This window comes from Ictidomys tridecemlineatus, chromosome 9, assembly GCF_052094955.1.
Source record: "Ictidomys tridecemlineatus isolate mIctTri1 chromosome 9, mIctTri1.hap1, whole genome shotgun sequence".
Lineage (NCBI taxonomy): Eukaryota > Metazoa > Chordata > Mammalia > Rodentia > Sciuridae > Ictidomys > Ictidomys tridecemlineatus.
In genome coordinates this window covers 40583809-40604323 of record NC_135485.1, presented here as the reverse complement: position 1 = coordinate 40604323, position 20515 = coordinate 40583809, and the positions used below count along the sequence as shown (strand labels likewise).

Here is a 20515-nt window from a genome sequence, read left to right as displayed (position 1 = left end):
ATAGCCGTTGGCTTCATCCAGTCCAGCCAGGAAGTTAGTGAAGATGGTAGCTATCATCTTACAGAATGTAATCACATGAATTACATTCCTTTACCTTTACTACACTCATTTGTTAGAAGCAAGCCACTGCTCCATCCATAATTAAAGAGATCATTCAAAGCCATCTTAGACTTTGGATGCCATGGTCTTCACGCATGTATAAAGTTCTCTCCTGAAAATGTCAGAGGATATGGATAGCAGGCTAGAGAGACAATAGCTTACATATGGTAGGCAACTTCTGGAAAAAAAATTGCAGATGAAATCTCAGTGAAAATAAGGATACTGAGGAAATAAGGCTAACTTTCATAGAAAGAAATGATGGTTAGATAGAAACTAAACTGTAGAAAGACCCCTAGCTTTTTCTAAGATTTAACCCATGAGTGAGAGTCCCATAAAGCAATATAGCTGAAAATAGAAGTCAGTTCAACTGAAGGTCTTGAACGCTTATGAAGAAAAGATAACCTAATTATATTGGTGCATGATGTGAATTAATTTTGCCCACTGAAATTATCAGCGAATTTTCTATGGATCATAAGTTCACTTCCTTAACATTTGATATGTGTCCTAAATTGATATTTTTGAAAGGATTAGAATTTATTCAAGTTAGAAAGAAGAAGACACTTCTCACAAGGTGAGAGGGAACCTGACAGCAGGTTGTCCCTAAAGTGATATTTTTATTAAAATTTTCAGGGTAGCACTGAGGCTAGAAGACGTATCCTGTTTATCAAAGTATGTAATCTATTAGTGCCAAGAAGTGGGAAGAAGTAGCCCACTTCAATAAATTCTTCAAAACTCTCTGTAGAGTTCATGAATAACTGCATACTTGCAAGTGCAATATTATCTGTCAACTTTACAAATACATGTTAAAATGAATGATTGTGTCAACAGATTTTCTTTTCTCTTATGTAGGACCCAAATGAAGATACGGAATGGAATGAAATTCTGAGAGATTTTGGTATTCTTCCTCCAAAAGAGGAACCAAAAGATGAAATTGAAGAAATGGTTTTACGTTTACAGAAAGAGGCGATGGGTATGGATATGAAGGGAATAATACAGTGAGGGTGGTGATAATGTATTTCATGAACATAGAAGAGAGGCAATAGAAATAACTTAATGTAAACCCCACCAAGGCATTCAAAATTAAGATACTGACACCTAAAATGGCTAATTCACATGGAAATCATATGCTGCTTAATAGCAGAGCTGAAGCATGCTATTATATAACTTAATGAGACTTTTCCCCCCACCATATCTCTTTACTTTGTGATTACCTTCTATCCTGATAATTCATATAGCATATATTATTTGTCAAGAATTCCAGGTACTTGTGGGAGACTCTAAGTTTATGGGATCTAACTAATTTTTCACATCTATTTTTGCATATAACTTGTCAGTGCTGTGAACTTTGAGGATGTAAAAAAATCCCTTAATGTAATTTCCACAATGTGTAAACTATTTTGTGGTTATTTCAGTTGTATTTAAAGGTATTCTTGATCTTCATTTACCAAAGATATTGTTTTCTTCTAGATATTGACTGAAAATTAAAAATATTTTCAAACAACTTGATTACCTACCATTTATGTTGTTTTAGTGAAACCATATGAAAAGATGTCTCTTGCACAGTTGAAAGAAGCTGAAGATGAATTTGATGAAGAAGATATGAAAGCTATCGAAGTATATAGGTACAGTGATTCATTTTGGTTACTTATGTATCTTTAAATGAAGAAGAATTATAAGAGCAAAACTAAGAATTTTTGTCTTAATGTAATAAAATTAATTTTTAATTGTGATGGCACATGCCTGTAATCACAGCAGCTTGGGAGGCTGAGACAGGAGGATCCCAAGTTCAAAGTAAGCCTCAGCAATGGTGAGGCACTAAGCCACTCAGTGAGATCCTATCTCTAAATAAAAAAATAAATTAAATTAAATAAAAATAAAAACACAAAATAAATCTGGAGATGTGGCTCAGTGGTTGAGTGCCCTAAGTTCAATCCCCAGCAACCCACTCACCCAAATTTTAAAACTCTTCATATAAGATGAAATTAAATCTTTTAAAAATTATTTTTTGCCTTTGCTTAAATAGAAAATTATCCAGTAACATAGAGTGAAATTTTATCAAGTTATCTATGAATAAAGCAGAAAATATCAATAAAAGGCCAATAAAAAGGTAGTCATGATTTGCCTTCCAGAGAGCCTTTGGTAGCTAATGAGATGACAGTTGGTAGATGGTCTCCACTTGGATAGCTTTAGAATGGAGGCTAGTTTCCAGAGGATTAGAACTTCCCAGCACCCTGCATGCGTGCACACACACACACACACACACACACACACACACACACACACACACGGTGGTGTATTTGTTTCTCCTTAAAATTCAAGCTGATATCTTATGGCCAAGGCCCATGGTATTTAAAGGTAGAGCATTTGGAGGTGATTAGATCATGAAGGCTGCTTTCTCATAACAGGACACCACTAGTGAGTGCCCTTACAAAAGGCTTGAACGGGCTAGAACTTTTTTTTTTTTTTTTTTGTATTGGATATTGATCTCAGGGGAACTTAACCATTGTGCCACATCCCCAGACCTTTTTTGAATTTTATTTAGAGACAGGGTCTTGCTGAGTTGCTTAGAGCCTTGCTAAATTTCTGAGGCTGGCTTTGAACTCAAGATCCTCCTGCCTCAGGCTCACAAGCTGCTGGGAGTGTGCCACTGTGCCCCACCTAGAACTTTTTAAAAATTCATTTTGCCAATCTTTGCCTTTAATTGGAGATTAATCAGATTAATCTAAAATAATTTATATCTAAAGTAATTATTGATTAAGGAAGTTCTTACTTCAGCTATTTAACTATTGGTTTTCTATATTTCTTATGTATTTTTTATTTGTTTTGTTTTGTTGTTGTAGTTGTTTTCTGCTCTAGGGATCAAACCCAGGGCCTTGTGCATGCTAGGCAAGTGCTCTACCACAGAGCTATATCCCCAGTCCTCTTAAGTGCTTTTTGTTCTTCAATTCTTTCTTTACTACTTTGTTTCTACATTTAGCTGATTTTCGTTTTATGTGCCATTTTAATTTCCTTTTTTTTCTTTTCTTAGTGGTTATCTTGTTTTTTGTTTGTTTGTTTGTTTTTTGGTGCTGGGGATTGAAGCCAGGTCCCTGTGCATGTGCTCTATCCCCAGCCCTTCTTAGTGGTTATCTTAAGGATACAAAATATCATCCTGTAATGACCTAGTTTAAATAATATCAATTTAAATCCAAAAGTCTGCAAATACTTAGACCTTATACATCTCTATCTCTGTCCCTTTATCTTGTTATTGTCATAGACTACATTGTTATATATTGTATATTCATTAACATAGATTCATAATTATTGCTTATGCATTTGCCTTTTATATCATATAGGGGGAAAGGAATTAAAGCCCAAAAGTATAGTAATACTTAGTTTTGTATTTTTCTATTTAATTAAATTTACCAATGTTCTTTTTCTTCTAAGGCTTTGAATTACTATCTAGTGCCCTTTTCTTTCAGTTGAAAGGACTCCTTTTGCATATTCTTTAGGACAGGTCTATTAGTAACAACTCCGTTGGCTCTTTTTATTTTAATCTAGGAATTTCTTAATTTCTCCTTTGTTCTCAAAGCATAGTATTTTTTTCCAGATATAGAATTCTTAGTTGACAGTTTTTAGCACTTTAATTAGTCTTAAAACTTTCTAATGAGAAATTGGATGATAGTCTTATCAAGGATCTCTTATATGTAATGACTTACTTTTCTCTTGCTACTTGCAAGAATCTGTCTTTGCCTTTTGACAGTTTGATTGTGATGTCATGATGTGTGTTCTTTGAGTTTGTCCTGCTTGGACATCTTGGATTTCTAGTTCCTTGTCTTTACTCAAATTTGAAAAGCTTACAGGCATTATTTCTTCAATTATTTATTAAATGCCCTTTTCTCTCTCTCTCCTCCTTTTGGGATTCCCACAATGTATGTGTTGGACTGCTTGACAGTATCTCATCGGTCCTTTAGTCTTTGTTTACGTTTTTCATTATTGTTCTTTAGACTTAATAATTGCCATTTTCTTATCTTCAAGTTTATATATATATATATATATATATATATATATGTATATATATATATATATATTTTGCTTGCTCAAATCTAGGAAACTCTCCAGTATATTTTTTTTCATTTCAGTTTATTTTACTTTTTTGGTATGCTTTTCTCACACCACTTTTTTTGTTGTTGCCCTGGAGATTGAACCCATGGGCACTTTACCACTGAGTCACATCTCCATGTTTGTATTCTGAGATAGGATCTCACTAAGTTGCTGAGGGTCCCTCTAATTTGCTAAAGTTGGCCTTGAACTTGTGATCCTTTTGCTTTGGCCTTCTCAACTGCTGGGATTATAGGTCTGCACCACCATGTCAGGCTACTCACATTGCTCCTGACATGAAATGCATAGGATTTATTTTTCCCAGACTAACCAGTTCCATATATCAACTGGGTATCATGAAATTCAATTCAATTCTGACACTTAACAATCAGAGTGCAGACCCCACAATGAGAGATGATTTCATACCCACTAAGGTGTTATAATACAAAGAAGGCAGACAGTAACAGAAGTTGGTGAGGATGTGGAGAAATTAGAAGCCTTGTCATTGCCAGTGAGAATGCAAAATTATTCAGCCACTATGAAAAACATTCTGGAAAATCCTCAAAAGCTTAATCATCGAGCTATCATATGATCCAGCCATTCCACTCCTAGGTGTATGATCAAGAGAACTGAAAACACAAAACTCGTATAGGAATATTCCTAGCAATGTTATCCACAAGACAAAAAAAGTAGACACTACTGAGTATTCATGAACTGACCAGAACATAACCAAAAATGGTATATCTGAATAAGAAATATTACTTGGCCATAAAACAAAATGAAGTATCAGTATCTTCTATAACATGGGTGAACTTTGAAAGCATCATGTCAAGGGAAAGAAACCAGTTACAAAGGCCATATAAACAGAAAGCAGCTTCTTGGATGCCAGGTCTTGGAATGAGCAAAGAGGGAGTAACTGTAAATGGATACATAGTTTATTTTAGAATGATAAAAGTATGTTTGGATTAAATAGTAGTGATCATTCCTCAACTTTTTGATCCATGTCCTACAGTTCTCTTGAGCAGTTGTTTTCCTGGTAATGACTGTGGTCTGGGCTTTTTTCATTAGGAGCTACATCATCTAAGAATCTTTGATCTCCAACCATGTGAATCAGAGATTCAGTGTGAAAGATCAGAGGGACATTTTAGGGATGAGTTGTAGAAATGGATTGTCACCTTCACTCAGGTTCCATTGGGTATAATCTAGTCTCATGATCCTAATCTATTTGCAAAGGAAGCTGGCAAGTGTGGTCTTCCTGTGAGCCCCAGAATAGGAAGCTATAATGATATTGTAGGTTCTAACCAGGCCTCAGGACAAGATAAAAAAATGTAAGATATAATATTCAAAAAAGAAGAGACAAATGCTATTGTATAGGTGATTAGCTGTAAAATAATAAGTGGATCAATTTAGAAGCTCTCAAAGCTTAAAATATGAAGAAAGATCTGTATGTAGCCATGGACATATCTGCAGCATATTTTTTTGTGGCAAATGCATTAATTTGGTTGCCTTGACATATGTTCCTCTTTCTCATGGCGTGTGTTCCAGTACTACAGAAGCTAAAAAAAAAAAAAAAAAAAAAGGAAAGAAACTACATTTCTCAGTCTTTGATGCAACATGGATAATGATTTGATGTCCACATTCATTGGCTATTTGAAGTAAGAGCTAAATTAAGTAGGGGAAGAAGTCGTAGCACACAAAGCATTCGTTTAGCTGGTACTAATCTAGAATTTGCATCATGGTTTTTGGAACCATTATTCTGGCTGCAGTTTCTCATCCTCGGATTGATGCTGGGGAGATGGGTTTCTAGAGACAATAGCTATTACTGAGACTTTCTGAGTCTCAGATTAATTTGACACTAGGGCCAATAATTGGAACAGCATTTCCAGATTCCCCAGTGTCTGGATTGCAGCAAGGAGCCTTGGCAGACCAGTTTTGCAATGTTCTGGGAGTCATTCAGCAGCCTAGAGCCTACTCCTTCTGTCTTTCCATTAGATTTTCAAAGCACATAATTCCCCAGATTAAGCTCCTTTCTGCTTAAAATAGCCAGAGGGCTTTCTGTTTATGCAACTGAATCCCAACTGATATGATTGTTAGGTGAAAAAAATGCAGGCCATTGAACAAGGTGACTTCCTGATGGCAAAACTAGCCCAGGTGTTTACCTTTCTCCCCAGCCCAATTCCAAAGAGAAAGAAAAGAGGAGGGGGGTGGAGAAGGAGGTGAAACAGGGGACAAGGAAGAGAAGCAGTTGTGAATTGTTCCACTGAATAGGGCATGGTGCCATCCTTGGAACAGGAACATTTTGAAATTTCTGAATGATATTAAACCAGCCAGATCAAACTGAGGTAAGTTAGTGAGAGTGATACTAAATCTTCAGTCCCAAAATAGGAGGGTTCCCAAAAGACTTTTGGAGTAAATCCAGGTTATATTATGTCAGCCAGTAGAAGGCAAATGGAAGGGCTTCGATGTGCACACTCTGAGAGGGCCTGGCCCTGCACTATTCGCCTCAGCACTCCCACTTAGCCTTTATTTTGCTTGGATCAGTTGTTATGTAAAGGGAGAGGTTTCACTTGACATGTTTCTAATGTGTGAAAGGCAGAGCGCTTTAAAACGTACCCAGGATTTTGTTTTTATTAGCTGCCTTGAAAGGATAGTTTGTCATTCACAGTTCCCAAGAGGAGGAATCATGCCATGCCAGATAGGACCACATGGGAAAGTACCTGAACTGGTCAGGAGTCAGAAGGAGACTTCAGTGTGGTTTCTGCAGGTTCAGGACTGGCTAGTTTGAATGGTTTTGTAGGCTCTGGGCTGTAGGGTTATCTCTAGTTGTCTTGTCCCAGGGCAGGGGCCATGGCTCAGCCTGGTAAAGAAGATGATTGAGCTAGGTACTCTGGACTGGCTGGTTTGCATTTGAAGAACTACTCTCTGGCAGGTGTTTGCTCTTTCTGGAGTTAGCCAGACATTCTGTAGAAGATAGGCAAGGCTCCAGATGACAGCGCATCAAGAATACAGAAAATGAGAAAATACAGTTAACACATAGAGAAGAGGAGTGAGAGGAAGTAAATATCCCCAGCAAACCTAAGAGGCATAGAATCAGTAAATGTTAAGAAACTTTTCTGGTGCAGTGGTACCTGTTTGAAATTCCAACAGCTCCGGAGTCTCAGGCAGGAGAATCACAAGTTCAAGACCAGCCTTAGCAACTTACCAAGTTCCTGTCTTAAAATAAAATAAAAAGGGCTGGGAATGTAGCTCCGTGGTAGAATCCCTCTGGGTATGATCCCCAGTATTACCACCAAAGAAAAAAGAAATTTAGAAATGTCAGAAACCACTGGGTTTATGTCATAAATCCAAGCATTTACCATCAAAGCATTAATCATCAAAGTATGAAAAATTTGAGATGACTGTTTAACAAAGTTTTATAATGTTCTCTATGAAAGAATAAATACATAAAATTTATTAAATTCTCACTGGGTGCCAGACACTATGCTAAGAAATTTGCATGTGTTATATCATTTAATTTCCAGCAATTCCACAAGAATGGGTATTACCATTATTAGGGAAATTGAAGTTTAGAAAGATTTAGAAAGATTAAATAACTTGCCCAAGTTCATGCTACTATTTAAATACTGAAACTGGCATAAACCCAGTTTGATCTGATCTCTGAATCATTCTCCTCTACTCCCTCTCCTTTACTTCCTCTTTCCCTATAATAAATTTATGCTTAAAACTGATAATAAATATTCACAAAGGCTTTGGACTGGAAAGCAGTTTGGGATGTTACTTAAATAGGTTAATAACAATACTTATGATAACACAAATTCCCATAAAAGAAGAGAGATTGGCTTTATTAGATCATTAATGGTTTTCCTATCACTTAAAGTATTTGCTGAAAAAAATAGTAAAGTATTTGCTATGAACATACATTGTCCTAAATTATTACTGTGTATAAGAATGATTTTAAGAATATAACAATTTTCATATGTAACTTAACTTTATTTTTTTAATTAGAGAAAAGCGGTTACAGGAATGGAAAGCACTTAAGAAAAAACAAAAATTTGGTGAATTAAAAGAAATTTCTGGAAATCAATACGTGAATGAAGTCACAAATGCAGAAAAAGATGTATGGGTTATAATTCATCTATACAGATCAAGGTAATAGCATTTCAAAATGTGAATGGAGTAATGATTTAATGTCTTTTCAAGACATTGCTCATTTTAAGATTCTATAATGCATATAACCAAGAGTACATAGGAAAAGAAAAATGTGCATATTTCACATAAATACATTTATGGAGTCTTTATAATCATGGGCTTCAAAGATTAAGCTTGGGTATTTTTAAATATTTTCATTTCTAATTTAAACAACTTGTTGCAATTCTTCAGAGAAATAAACTCTCTTTGGTAGTTATTTAAAAAATAATTTTTATTATGGAAATTTAAAAAAGATACAGAAACAGAGAGAATGTTAAAATGAACAGCCTAAATACCCATCACAAAGGTTCAACAATGAATATTGTACCTTTTTATATCATTGTTTCTATTGTGTAATTTGCTTATGCAGAACCAGTTCAAAGTAAATTGCACACAGCGTTGTGATTTTCCTAAATTCTTGAGCATGTGTCTTCAAAACATAAGGGTGTCTAGTGGAAGAAAATTCCTGTTTCCTCTATCTTAGATTTATTGACAGGGGCCTGCAAATTAAACTGAGGAAGGACAGATTGACAAGAGAAAAATAAAATCATTAAGGGGAGAGAACTCAGTGAGGAGTTACTCAAAGTGATGTTGAGAACTGAAGTTTATATAGTATCTTAACAAAAGAACAAGTTTTAGAAAAGTGACAAGACAAAGGAAAGGGACTTTGAGCTTCTAGGGGTGGTATATGTTGTGGAAGACAATTATCTGGGGGAAAACTATTGGGAAAGAAGGACTTATTAAGATTTGTTGTACTGATGGCTCTGTTGCTACTCTGGGCTGATAAAAGCTGGGTTGTCTTCAATGATTAAGAGTCATCCTGCCCTTGATCAAGAGAGTTTTCTTGTATGTTTCTTCTTAGTTACATTCAGATCAAAATAATTCTTATGCAACGCATATTGGGGATGGCATTCTGTGTGCTCCTTCAAGAGCTTTCTTCTAGATAACCACAGTACCTAAACCTTATTCATGTTTTTTTTCCAACTGACTGCAAAATATCTTTAATAAACACATACAAGGAGCCAATTAAAGATCATGCAGTACATACAGATATTTCATGTCTCTTAAGGCCCTTTTGAATAGAACAATTCTATTGTATTTCCCCATTTCCCTGATAGTTAATTTTGAAACGCCCAGTTGTATCGATTGTAACTTAAATATCCCTTGGCCTCACCAACCTCTATATTTAAAAACTGGGAGAGTAGATATTTCCCTGTTTCTCTCATTGAAACCATTCCAGAGACCATGACAGTTGCTCTTACTGTCTTCATCCCAATCTTTGATTAATTTCATCTCTCTTCAGGTTCTTAGAGAAATCTTTACAAATTATAGCCCAGAAACCACAAAGTTATCAGATTTTGATAGGACAACATGTCTATAAAAGAACACATAACTTTTGTGTGTGTGTGTGTGTGTGTGTGTGTGTGTGTGTGTGTGTGTGTGGTGGTGGTGTACTGGAGATTGAACCCAGGGCCTCTTTCATGCTAGGCAGGCACTCTTGAAGGCCACATTGAAGAGTCTAGAACTTATCCTGAAGGCAGTGAGGAACCATTGCCATATTTTCAATGTGGGGGGATAAAAGAATCTCAAGTTTACACAATAAGATTTGAGATTTAGGGTAATCTGACGTAGCTTAGATTTTAAAATGAGGGGAGTAGCGCAAAGGCCAAAGAGAGGAGAAGATAGACATAAAATAAGGAGGTAGAATCAATGTGACTGGAATCCTGATTAGACCTTGTAGAAGAAAGGGCAGGCCTTAGTGCCAATCTAATAAAATATTGGAGAAAAATCAGAATTTTTTTTTTGGTGGAGTAGAAGGGAGATGAAATTCATTGGCTGTTGATATCAAGATGGTTAGGAGTTCAGTGGATGTATCTGGAATGAGAAGAGAGCCCAGGATATAATCATACGACACATCTTCATCTGAGGCAAAGACAGAAGAAGAAAGTCAGATATTAGCAGGAACCTAATAAAAGTGAACCATAGAAGTATATCTATAGTGTATATTCTCTATGCCATGTATTTTTTACTTATGCCAAAAGAAAAGAGTGTGTCAAGAAGGGAGATGAACAAAACATAGAAACAGGTGGTTTTATGTTTGTTTGTTTCAATCTGGATTGTGACTAGAAGGAAAGAGTGGTTACTAGACAGAAACAAAGAGTAGAAATGAAGTTTTTAAAAAACTAAAATTTATTGACTTGATATGTGTATGTAAAATTAGAAAAGTGTCTTTGGAGAAGGAAAGATGAGAAAACAGAAGAGGGAAGCCGAATAACCCACAGAGGAACAGTACCATAGGAAATGGAAGGGGAGTGCACTATAAAGCAAAGGTGATGGAACTAGCCCAGAACAATTTGGTAAAGCTGGAAGAGAGGGAACTAATTGAAGAATGGGTGTAATAGGAGTGAAGTGATTGAACAGGAAAAATTGAAAGTTTGGGTCATTCTTTCAATCAGTCTTGAATTGCTAATGAGAAATTAAATAACTCTTGATGATGGGGAGCAGGATGTGGTGTGGAGTGGGACTCCAGGAAGACTAAAGTTGGAGTGTTGTTAAGGTCCAGAAAGTCAAGAATTTCTTGTCTGAAACAAGGAACTTTGGAAGTGATAATCTCATTACATGAAGATAAACGAAATATGGTGACAAGAGTTGGGATATCTTTACTTCAACTCAAAGATTTTGTTGTTGTTGTTGTTTGTTTGTTTGTTTCGTTTTTCATGTGTCCTACCAACTGAGAACTGGCACTAAGTTGAATGTAATTTGTCCAACTCAGGCATCAGACTCCCATGGTAGCTACTGCATGGCCAGGGTATGATAATGTTTCCAGTGGAAACCAGAGGACTCTCCATTCCATTCATCTGTGCTAGGTCACAGTAGAGGAAGATGAGGATATACTTTTCTATTAAAAGAAAAACTACGGAAACATTCTTTTTGTCACAAAGATACTTCCTTATTTTATTAGGCTGAAGTGAGTAGTCTGTTTAAAAATATATTGTGTGTGCTATTTCTCTTTTTTAGCATCCCAATGTGTTTATTGGTGAACCAGCATCTTAGTCTTCTAGCAAGAAAGTTTCCAGAAACTAAATTTGTTAAAGCCATCGTGAATAGCTGTATTCAACACTACCATGACAATTGCTTACCAACAATTTTTGTTTATAAAAGTGGTCAGATAGAAGGCAAATTCATTGGAATCGCAGAATGTGGAGGGATAAATCTCAAACTAGAAGGTAATGAAGTTATTTTAAAAATTTGTTTATAAAAATTACAGGTGAAAACTTCCATAGATGAACAAGTATCATGGAAGTTTATTTCCTTAAAACATAAAAGTTATTTTCCCCTTGTTTCTAGTCCCTTCTTGAATGTCTCCCTATTCATTTTCCTATATTAATACTCTTATCATAACACTGTTTTTGCTTAAAATCCTTAATGGTTTCCTGTCTAAAATTTACAATCTTCCCCTTTAGCATCTAAGCCTACCTCTCCAGCCACATTTCTCAGTGTTGTCCATCTGTATCCTAGCTGCTCTTTGGCCTTAACCCCAGATAGCACCTCACTCACTCATGGTGTCTCACTTGGTTATATGCTCTTTCCTTTTATCTAAAATTCCCCATCCTTCTTTATTCTTCCTCTCCAAGTGCATGGATCTCCCCATTTCCGTACTCTGTTATGTAATCCTGGACTAATAACTCGTCTTTCACTTCTCTATTCATTTTCTGTAGTGTATATTCTCTATGCCACGTATTTTTTTGTCCTGATTTTTGCTGATTTATTCCGAGCCTCATCTCCCTACCAAGTGCAGGGACCACATCTCCAATTATTTTATCATAATACACACCACAGGACTTTATATTTTTATCTTATTTAATGATTTTTATTTCCTAAGGCCATCCTTTTGTTTCATTCATTTTTTTAGAACTGTTTTAACATATATTGTAGAACTAAACATCATCTTATTTCATCCTCATGTTAAAGCCACCTTGAGAGACTGCTTTTAACATTAATTCTTTGACTCTATCAATCCCCTAAAACTAATTTTGGCTATATTAAGACCACAGTAGCTATTGTGAATTGAGCTGCTATAAACATTAACATGGCTGCATTACCATAGAATGCTAATTTTAAGTCCTTGGGGTATAAACCAAGAAGTGGAATAGCAGAGTCAAATGGTAGTTCCATTCCAAGTTTTCTGAGAAATCTCCATACTGCTTTCCATAGTGGTTGTACCAATTTTCAGTCCCACCAACAATGTATGAGTGTACCTTTCCCCCGCACATCCTTGACATTTATTGTTGTCTGGATTCTAAATGATTGCCATTCTGACAGGAAATCTTAGTGTAGTGTTGATTTGCATTTCTCTAATTGCCAGAGATGTTGAAGACTTTTTTATATATTTATTGATCGATTGTATTTCTTCTTCTGAGAAGTGTCTGTTCAGTTCCCTAGCCCATTTATTGATTGGGTTATTTGGTTTTTTTGGTGTTGAGTTTTTTGAGTTCTTTATGTATCCCACAGATTAATGCTTTATTGGAGGTGCATGTGGTAAAGATTTTCTCCCAATCTGACGGCTCTCTCCTCACGTTATTGTTTCCTTTGCTGAGAAGAAACTTTTTAATTTGAATCCATCCCATTTATTGATCCTTGATTTTACTTGTTGCACTTTAGAGATCTTGTTGAGGAAGTCAGAACCTAGACCGACATGGTAAAGATTTGGGTCTACTTTTTCTTCTATTAGGCACAGGGTCTCTGTCCTAGTGCCTAAGTCTTTGATCCACTTTTAGTGTTTTTGTTCAAGGTGAGAGAGAGAGGTTTAATTTCATTTTACTACATAAGAATTTCCAGTTTTGCCAGAACAATTTGTTGAATAGGCTATCTTTTCTCCAGTGAATATTTTGGGCACCTTTTTCTAGTATGAAATAACCATATTTATGTGGGTTTGTCTCTGTGTCCTCTAACCATTGGTCTCATGTCTATTTTGGTGTCAATACCATGCTGGTTTTGTTACTAAAACTCTGTAGTATAATTTAAGGCCTGGTATTATGGTGCCTCTTGCTTCACATGTCTTGCTAAGAATTGCTTTGGCTATTCTGGGTCTCTTATTTTTCCAAATAAATTTCATGAGTAGTTTTCTGTTTCTATGAAGAATGTCATTGGGATTTTAACAGGAATTGCATTAAATCTGTATAATGCTTTTGGTAGTATGGTCATTTTGACAATATTAATTCTACCTATCCAGGAGCATGGGAGATCTTTCCATCTTCTGAGATTTTCTTCAATTTCCTTTTTAGTGTTCTGTAGTTTTCATTGTAGGTCTTTCACCTCTTTTGTTAGATTGATTCTCAGATGTTTTATTTTACTTGAGGCTATTGTGAATGGGATAGTTTTCCTAATGTCTCTTTCAGTGGATTCATTGCTGATGTATAGGAATGTGTTTGATTTATAGGTGTTGATTTTATATCCTGGTAATTTACTGAATTCATTTATTAGTTCTAGAAATTTTCTGGTGGGTTTTTTTTTGATCTTCTAGATATAGAATCATGTCATAGCAAATAGCAAATAGTGATAGATAGCAAATAGTGATAGATAGAGTTTCAAGAATGATGTTAAAGTGGTGAAAGAAGACATCCTTGCCTTTTTCCAATTTTTAGAGAAAATGTTTTCAATTTTTCTCCATTTAGAATGATTTTGGCCTTGGGTTTAGCATATATAGCTTTTACAATGTTGAGGTATCTTCCTAATATCCCTAGTTTTTCTAGTGTTTTGAACATGAAGGTGTCCTATATTTTGTCAAATACTTTTTCTGAATTTATTGAGATGATCATGTGATTCTTATTTTTAAGTCTATTAATATGATGAATAACGTTTATTGATTTCCATATGTCAAACCAACCCTGGGATGAATTCCACTTGATCATGGTTCACTTTTTTATATGTTTTTGTGTGTGATTTGCCAGAAATTTATTGAGAATTTTTTTTTTTGAGAGAGAGAGAGAGAGAGAATTTTTTAATATTTATTTTTTAGTTTTTGGCAGACACAACATCTTTGTTTCTATGTGGTGCTGACGATCGAACCCAGGCTGCACGTATGCCAGGCGAGCGCGCTACCTCTTGAGCCACATCCCCAGCCCAATATTGAGAATTTTTGCATTGATGTTCATCAGGGATATTGGTCTGAAGTTTTCTTTCCTTGATGTGTCTTTTGTCTGGTTTTGGTATCAGGGTGACATTAGCTTCATGGAATGAGTTTGGAAGGATTCCCTCCTTTTCCATATTCATGGAATATTTTGGGCAGTATTATTATTAATTATTCTTTGAAGTCTTGTAGAAGTTGGCTGAGAATCCATCTGGTCCTGGTAGGCTTTTGATGGTATCTTCTATTACATTACTTGTAATTGATCTGCTTAAGTTATATATGACCTCATTCAGTTTGGGTAGATCATATATCTCTAGAAATTTGTTGATGTCATCTATATTTTCTGTTTTACTGGAATATAAATTTTCAAAATAGTTTCTAATTATCTTCTGTATTTCAGACATGTCCATTGTGACATTTCCTTCTTCATCATGTATTTTAGTAATTTGAATTTTCTATCTTTTTCTTTTCATTAGCATGGACAGGGTTTTATCTATTTTATTTATTTTTTCAAAGAACCAACTTTTTGTTTTGTTGGATTTTTCAGTTATTTTTTTCAATTGTTTCTTTTGTTTTGATTTCATTAATTTCAGCTCTGATTTTAATTATTTCCTGTTTTCTACTGCTTTTGGTGTTGATTTCTTCTTTTTCTAGGGCTTTTGGATACAGTGTTAGGTCATTTATTTGTTGACTTTTTATTCTTTTAATGAATGCACTCAGTACAATAAACTTTCCTGTTAGTACTGCCTTCATAGTGTCCCAGAAATTTTGATATGTTGTATCAGTGTTCTCATTTACCTCTGAGATTTTTTTTTCATCCTTGATTTCTTCTACCATCCATTCAATATGGTATTATTTAGTCTCCATTTATTAGAGTAGCTTCTAGTTTTTACTTTATCATTGATTTCTAATTTCATTCAATTGTGATCTGATAGAATGCAAGGTATTAAGGTATTTTTTCTCTCTCTTTGCTTTGGGTATAAGATATGGTCTATTTTAGAGAAGGAGCCATGTGCTGCTGAGAAGAAAGTGTATTTGCTTGTTGATGGATAAAATATTCCATATATGTCTGTTAAGTTTAAATTATTGATTGTATTGTTTAGTTCTATGGTTTCTTTATTGAGCTTTTGTTTGGAAGATCTGTCCAGTGGTGAGAGAGGTGTGTCACCCAGTATTATTCTGTTGTGGTCTGTTTGATTCTTAAAATTGAGAAGGATTTGTTTGATGTTTGTAGATGCTCTATTGTTTGGGGCATAAATATTTGTAATCGTAATGTCTTGCTGTTGTATACCTCCCTTTAAGAAGTATGAAATGTCCTTCTTTGTCTCTTCTGGTTAACTTTGGCTTGAAGTCTACTTTATCTGAGATGAGGATAGAAACCACTGCTTGTTTATGCAATCCATATGCGTGATATGTTTTTTTTTCCCCCATTCTTTCACCTTCAGCCTGCAGATGTCTTTGCCCATGAGGTGAGTCTCTTGAAGGCCACATATTGTTGGGTCTTTCTTTTTAATCCAATCTGCCAGTCTATGTCTTTTGATTGATGACTTTAGGCCATTAACATTAAAGGTTATTATTGAGATATAATTTGTATTCCCTGTCATTTTGACTTATTTCTGGTTTTTAATTTAACTTAGTTTCTCATTTGGTCCAATGTCTCTTTAGTGTAGGTCCTCCCTTTGCTGGTTTTCACTTTTTTTTTTTCAGTTCATCCCCATGGAATATTTTGTTGAAAATATTCTGTAGTGTAGGCTTTTCAGTTGTGAATTCTTTTACTTTTTGTTTATCATGGAAGGTCTTAATTTCATCTTCAAATCTAAAACTTAATTTTGCTGTATATAAAATTCTTGGTTGGCATCCATTTTCTTTCAGAGCTTGAAATATATTATTCCAGAACCTCCTAGCTTTGAGGGTCAGGGTTGAGAAATCCATTGAGATTCAGACTGATTTCCCCCTGTATGTAATTTGATTTTTTTTCTCTCGTGGCTTTAAGATTTTATATTTATTCTGTATGTTATTCATTCTCATTATAATGTGTCTTGGTGTGGGTCTGCTGTAATTTTCTACATTAGGGTCCTGTAAGCCTCTTGTATTTGATTTTCCACTCCATTCTTTGTGTTTTCTGCTATTATATCATTGAAAATATTGTGCATTCCTTTGGTTCGTATCTCTGCTCCTTCATCTATTCTGATAACTCTTAAATTTAGTCTTTTCATGTTATCCCATAATTCTTGGATGTTCTGTTCATGGTTTCAAATCATCTCTTAATGGTCATCTCTATTTCAAGATTATATATTTTGTCTTCATTGTGTGAGGTTCTGTCTTTCAAGTGGTCTAGTCTGTTGGTGATGCTTTCCATTGACTTTATAATTTGGTTTATTGATTCCTTCATTTTGAGGATTTCTGCTTTTTTTCACAATCTCTATCTCCTTATTGAAGTGGTCTTTAACTTCCTGTATTTTTCTTAGATTTCACTCCTTATACTATTCTTTAATTCACAGATCAGTTTAACTATATACATTCTGAATTTTTTCTTGGACATTTCTTCAACTGTGATATCTGGGGCTTCTGTCATTGGAGCATCTAAGTTTGTCTGGGGCATTTTATTCCCTTGTCTTTTCATGTTGTTTGCATGTTTTCCCATCTAGCAATAGAGATCTAATTCTACCCTGTAGACCTGTAGTGTTCCTGAAGGTTTCCAGCACCTCATCTTTAATGGTGAGACCAATATCAACAGCACCCAGTATAAACAATATATAGCCTTAAACCAAATAGCTCTCACTAAGTCATCTACTGCTTTCTTGCATTAAACCAAAATGATGAGTTCAATAATTATCTATAGTATAAAGAGAAAATTTGCTAAAATGATTTCTATTTCAAATGGTGGGCGAGAGAACAAAAGTAGCACAGTATGCAATGTTTTCAAGGGAGGAAGAAAAAAGCTAGAAGCAAAGATTCATAGGAAGAGTGGAAGAGGAGCTAACACAGATTGACTGTTGGTTGGGGAAAAGCTGGAAAGAGAAACCAAGAAAACAGAAAAACGATAGGAAGAATATAAACAAAGGGAAAAAATTAAAGATATAAAAACAGAATAAAAATGCAAAACATCATTCATATATCATTGTCCTCCATACATTGATGCATAAAAAATACCCTGATCCAAATATGGTAAAAAAAAATAGAAAAATAAAATAAAATAAATCTCGCTGGAAAGTCAAACTATCTCTATCAGCATTCAAAAGTTTCTCAGCCTCTCTCTAATATCCCTTTGGATTACCAGGCCCAGACCTGCCCTTGCAGACCCAGTCACTACCCTATCTGGGCTTCAGATACCTCAGGCTTGGCCATAGTGTAGTTCCAAGATCTAAATGCTGCTCCTACTTGCAGAGAGACCACCAGGGATACACTCATGCAAAGGAGAAAACCAGAGATGCACAGGAAGACAGGGGCCACTAGCACTCCCAGCAGGAAGACCTCAGGTGCCTCCAAACCCGCAGGCACCCCTACACTGGACCTGCAGGTCCTAGCAGAGTCCCCAGACAGGTGCTGTTGTGGTGGTATGCCTCCTAGCATCCTGGCCCCAGGCCCTGGTCAGTGCCCCAAGATGGTTGCAGCCATGTGCAACCAAACCAAAGTCTTCCCCGCAGCAGTCCTCTAGGAGGTGGTAGCAGTAGTAGTGTCGATGGTTGGTGGCAGCAGGCGGTGGGTCAGCAGCAATGGTATTGCAACAGTGTCTGCAGTGGTGGTTGCACCTGTGGCTGTGTGGGCAGCATCACCCAGGCAATCTCAGGGAAGGCAGCAGCAGCATGAATGGGGGGCAGCGGTGTCTACAGTGGCAGCAGTGAGTGGCTGCAGTCATGTGCGCAGCAGCACCCAGAAAGAAGACCTTCAGGCTTTGGCAGTAGCAGTGTAGACGGCAGTGGACTGGAAAAGAGACTTCTGGGTGTCAGCAGCAGTGACCTTAGAGGGAGCATCAGAGGTAGTGCTGGAGTGCCCAGAGAAAAGAACTCTGGCATGGCAGTGGTGATGTCTGCGGCAGCCCTAAAGCCATTTTTAAGGGCTCTGCCTTCATCATCTAGTCACCTCCCAAAGGCCACCTCCTGATTCCATCATCCTGAGGTTCTGATTTCAACATGTGAATTTTGGGGGTATATTGACATTCAAAACCACAGCAATCTGACTACTTTAGGTACCTCATATACTTGGAATTGTATATTTGTTTTCTTGTGACTATCCTACACTTTGTATATCTTCAAGGTTCTTCATATTGTAGCATGTATTAGAATTTCCTTCCTTTTTAAGGTTAAAAATATCACATTTTGTTTATACATTCATCAGTAAATAGACATCTTTTGGCTATTGGGAGTATATTGTGAGTAATGCTGTTCTGAACATGAGTGTACTAATATCCATTGGAGTCCCTTTCTTCATTCTTCTGGGTATATACCCAAAAGTGGAGTTTTCAGATCATATATAACTGTCACACTCTTTTCTATAGTGGCTGCACCATATTACACTACCAAACAGTGCACAGGGCGTCCAATTTCTCCACATCGTTGCCAACACTTTGTTCGTTGTTTTGATAATAGTCATCCAAATGGGTGTGAAGTGTTTTAATGTTTCCTGTATCTTTTTTGGGGGGTGGTGGTGGTACTGGGGATTGAACTCAGGGGCACTCAACCACTGAGCCACATCCCCAGCCCTATTTTGTATTTTATTAGAGATAGGGTCTCACTGAGTTGCTTAGTGCCTCACTAAATTGCTGAAGCTGGCTTTGAACTCACGATCCTCCTGCCTCTGCCTCCCGAGCCACTGGGATTATAGGTGTGTCCCACCTTAGCCTGGGCTCCTGTACCATTTTTAACAGCTTAAAAATGCTTGGGTTAGTTTTTGAAGTCTCCTCTATGTTCTACTTGTCTTTTTGTCTATCCCTAGATTAATATAGCACTGTGTAATTACTGTAGCTTTATAATAATCTAATTATCTCTAGGAATACTTTGAGAATTTCATATAAATTCTAATTTCATATTAGAATTAGTCAAATTCAGTGAAAAATACTGTGGAATATTTATTAAAATCATTTATAGATTGTTAGAGAGGTGACATTCTAATAACAGTGAATGTGGTCATTCATGAATGAGGTATGTCTTGTGATTCAGATTTTGACTTTGCTGGTCATCCCTATTGTTTTTGCTTTTCTTTTTTTTCTAAGTATTATCTTCATGTTTGGTTTTACTCAGGTTTACTTCATTGTTCTTCTCATCATAGCTTTTCAGTTTGAATTTTTAAACTTATTTATTTTCAGCCATTTTAAAAGTAAATATTTTAACCATATTTTCTCCCTTTAAGTAAAATATAACTTTGCTGTATCCAATGTGTATTCTGATATTGTAACACTTTCAATATAATAGTTTTAAATATATACTCTTTGCACATTAATATTAATAGTCAATTTTTATTTTCTATAGATCAGAAATTCTTTTCATTTTTCCAAGATTTCCATCCAAGTCTAATGATTTTTTTTTTATTGTAGAACTTGAATGGAAGCTAGCAGAAGTTGGAGCAATACAGACTGAGTTAGAAGAAAACCCCAAGAAAGTCATTGAAGATATGATGGTATCTTCAATTAGAAACACTTCTATTTATGACAGTGATAGTTCCAACAGTGATAATGATACCAAATAGAAATATTTAATAAATTGCTTTAAAGTATATGTATACTGACGCTTTATTTACTCCTGCCTTTATAATGAGAGATTAGAGAATGTATATATTTATTTTCATTTTTTTATGTTAGAACTATAGCTTATATGTCAATTCAAAAATTTTCTGGTATTTTAGAATATTCATTCTTTCTGACAAATAAAAATTTCTACTAACCCCTTGGTATTTTTCCATGGGTTATTCTTTTCCTGACCCCTGTTGGAAAAAAAAAAAACAACAAAGATTACAAATTCTTGTGTTGCCTATTCACTTCAAAAGTGACCTATGAAAAAATTAAGAAATTTCATTTAGCTG

General features: G+C 35.6%; 1 protein-coding gene across 1 annotated transcript; it reads left to right on the top strand.

Moving 5' to 3' along the window:
• The first annotated feature begins 942 nt into the window (after nt 1–942).
• On the top strand, nt 943–20182 carry Pdcl2 (phosducin like 2). The gene is given in 5 exon segments (XM_078020760.1): nt 943–1069; nt 1631–1721; nt 8185–8328; nt 11386–11594; nt 20031–20182. Coding segments are annotated over 5 exon segments (723 nt in total).
• Nucleotides 20183–20515: the final 333 nt, after the last annotated feature.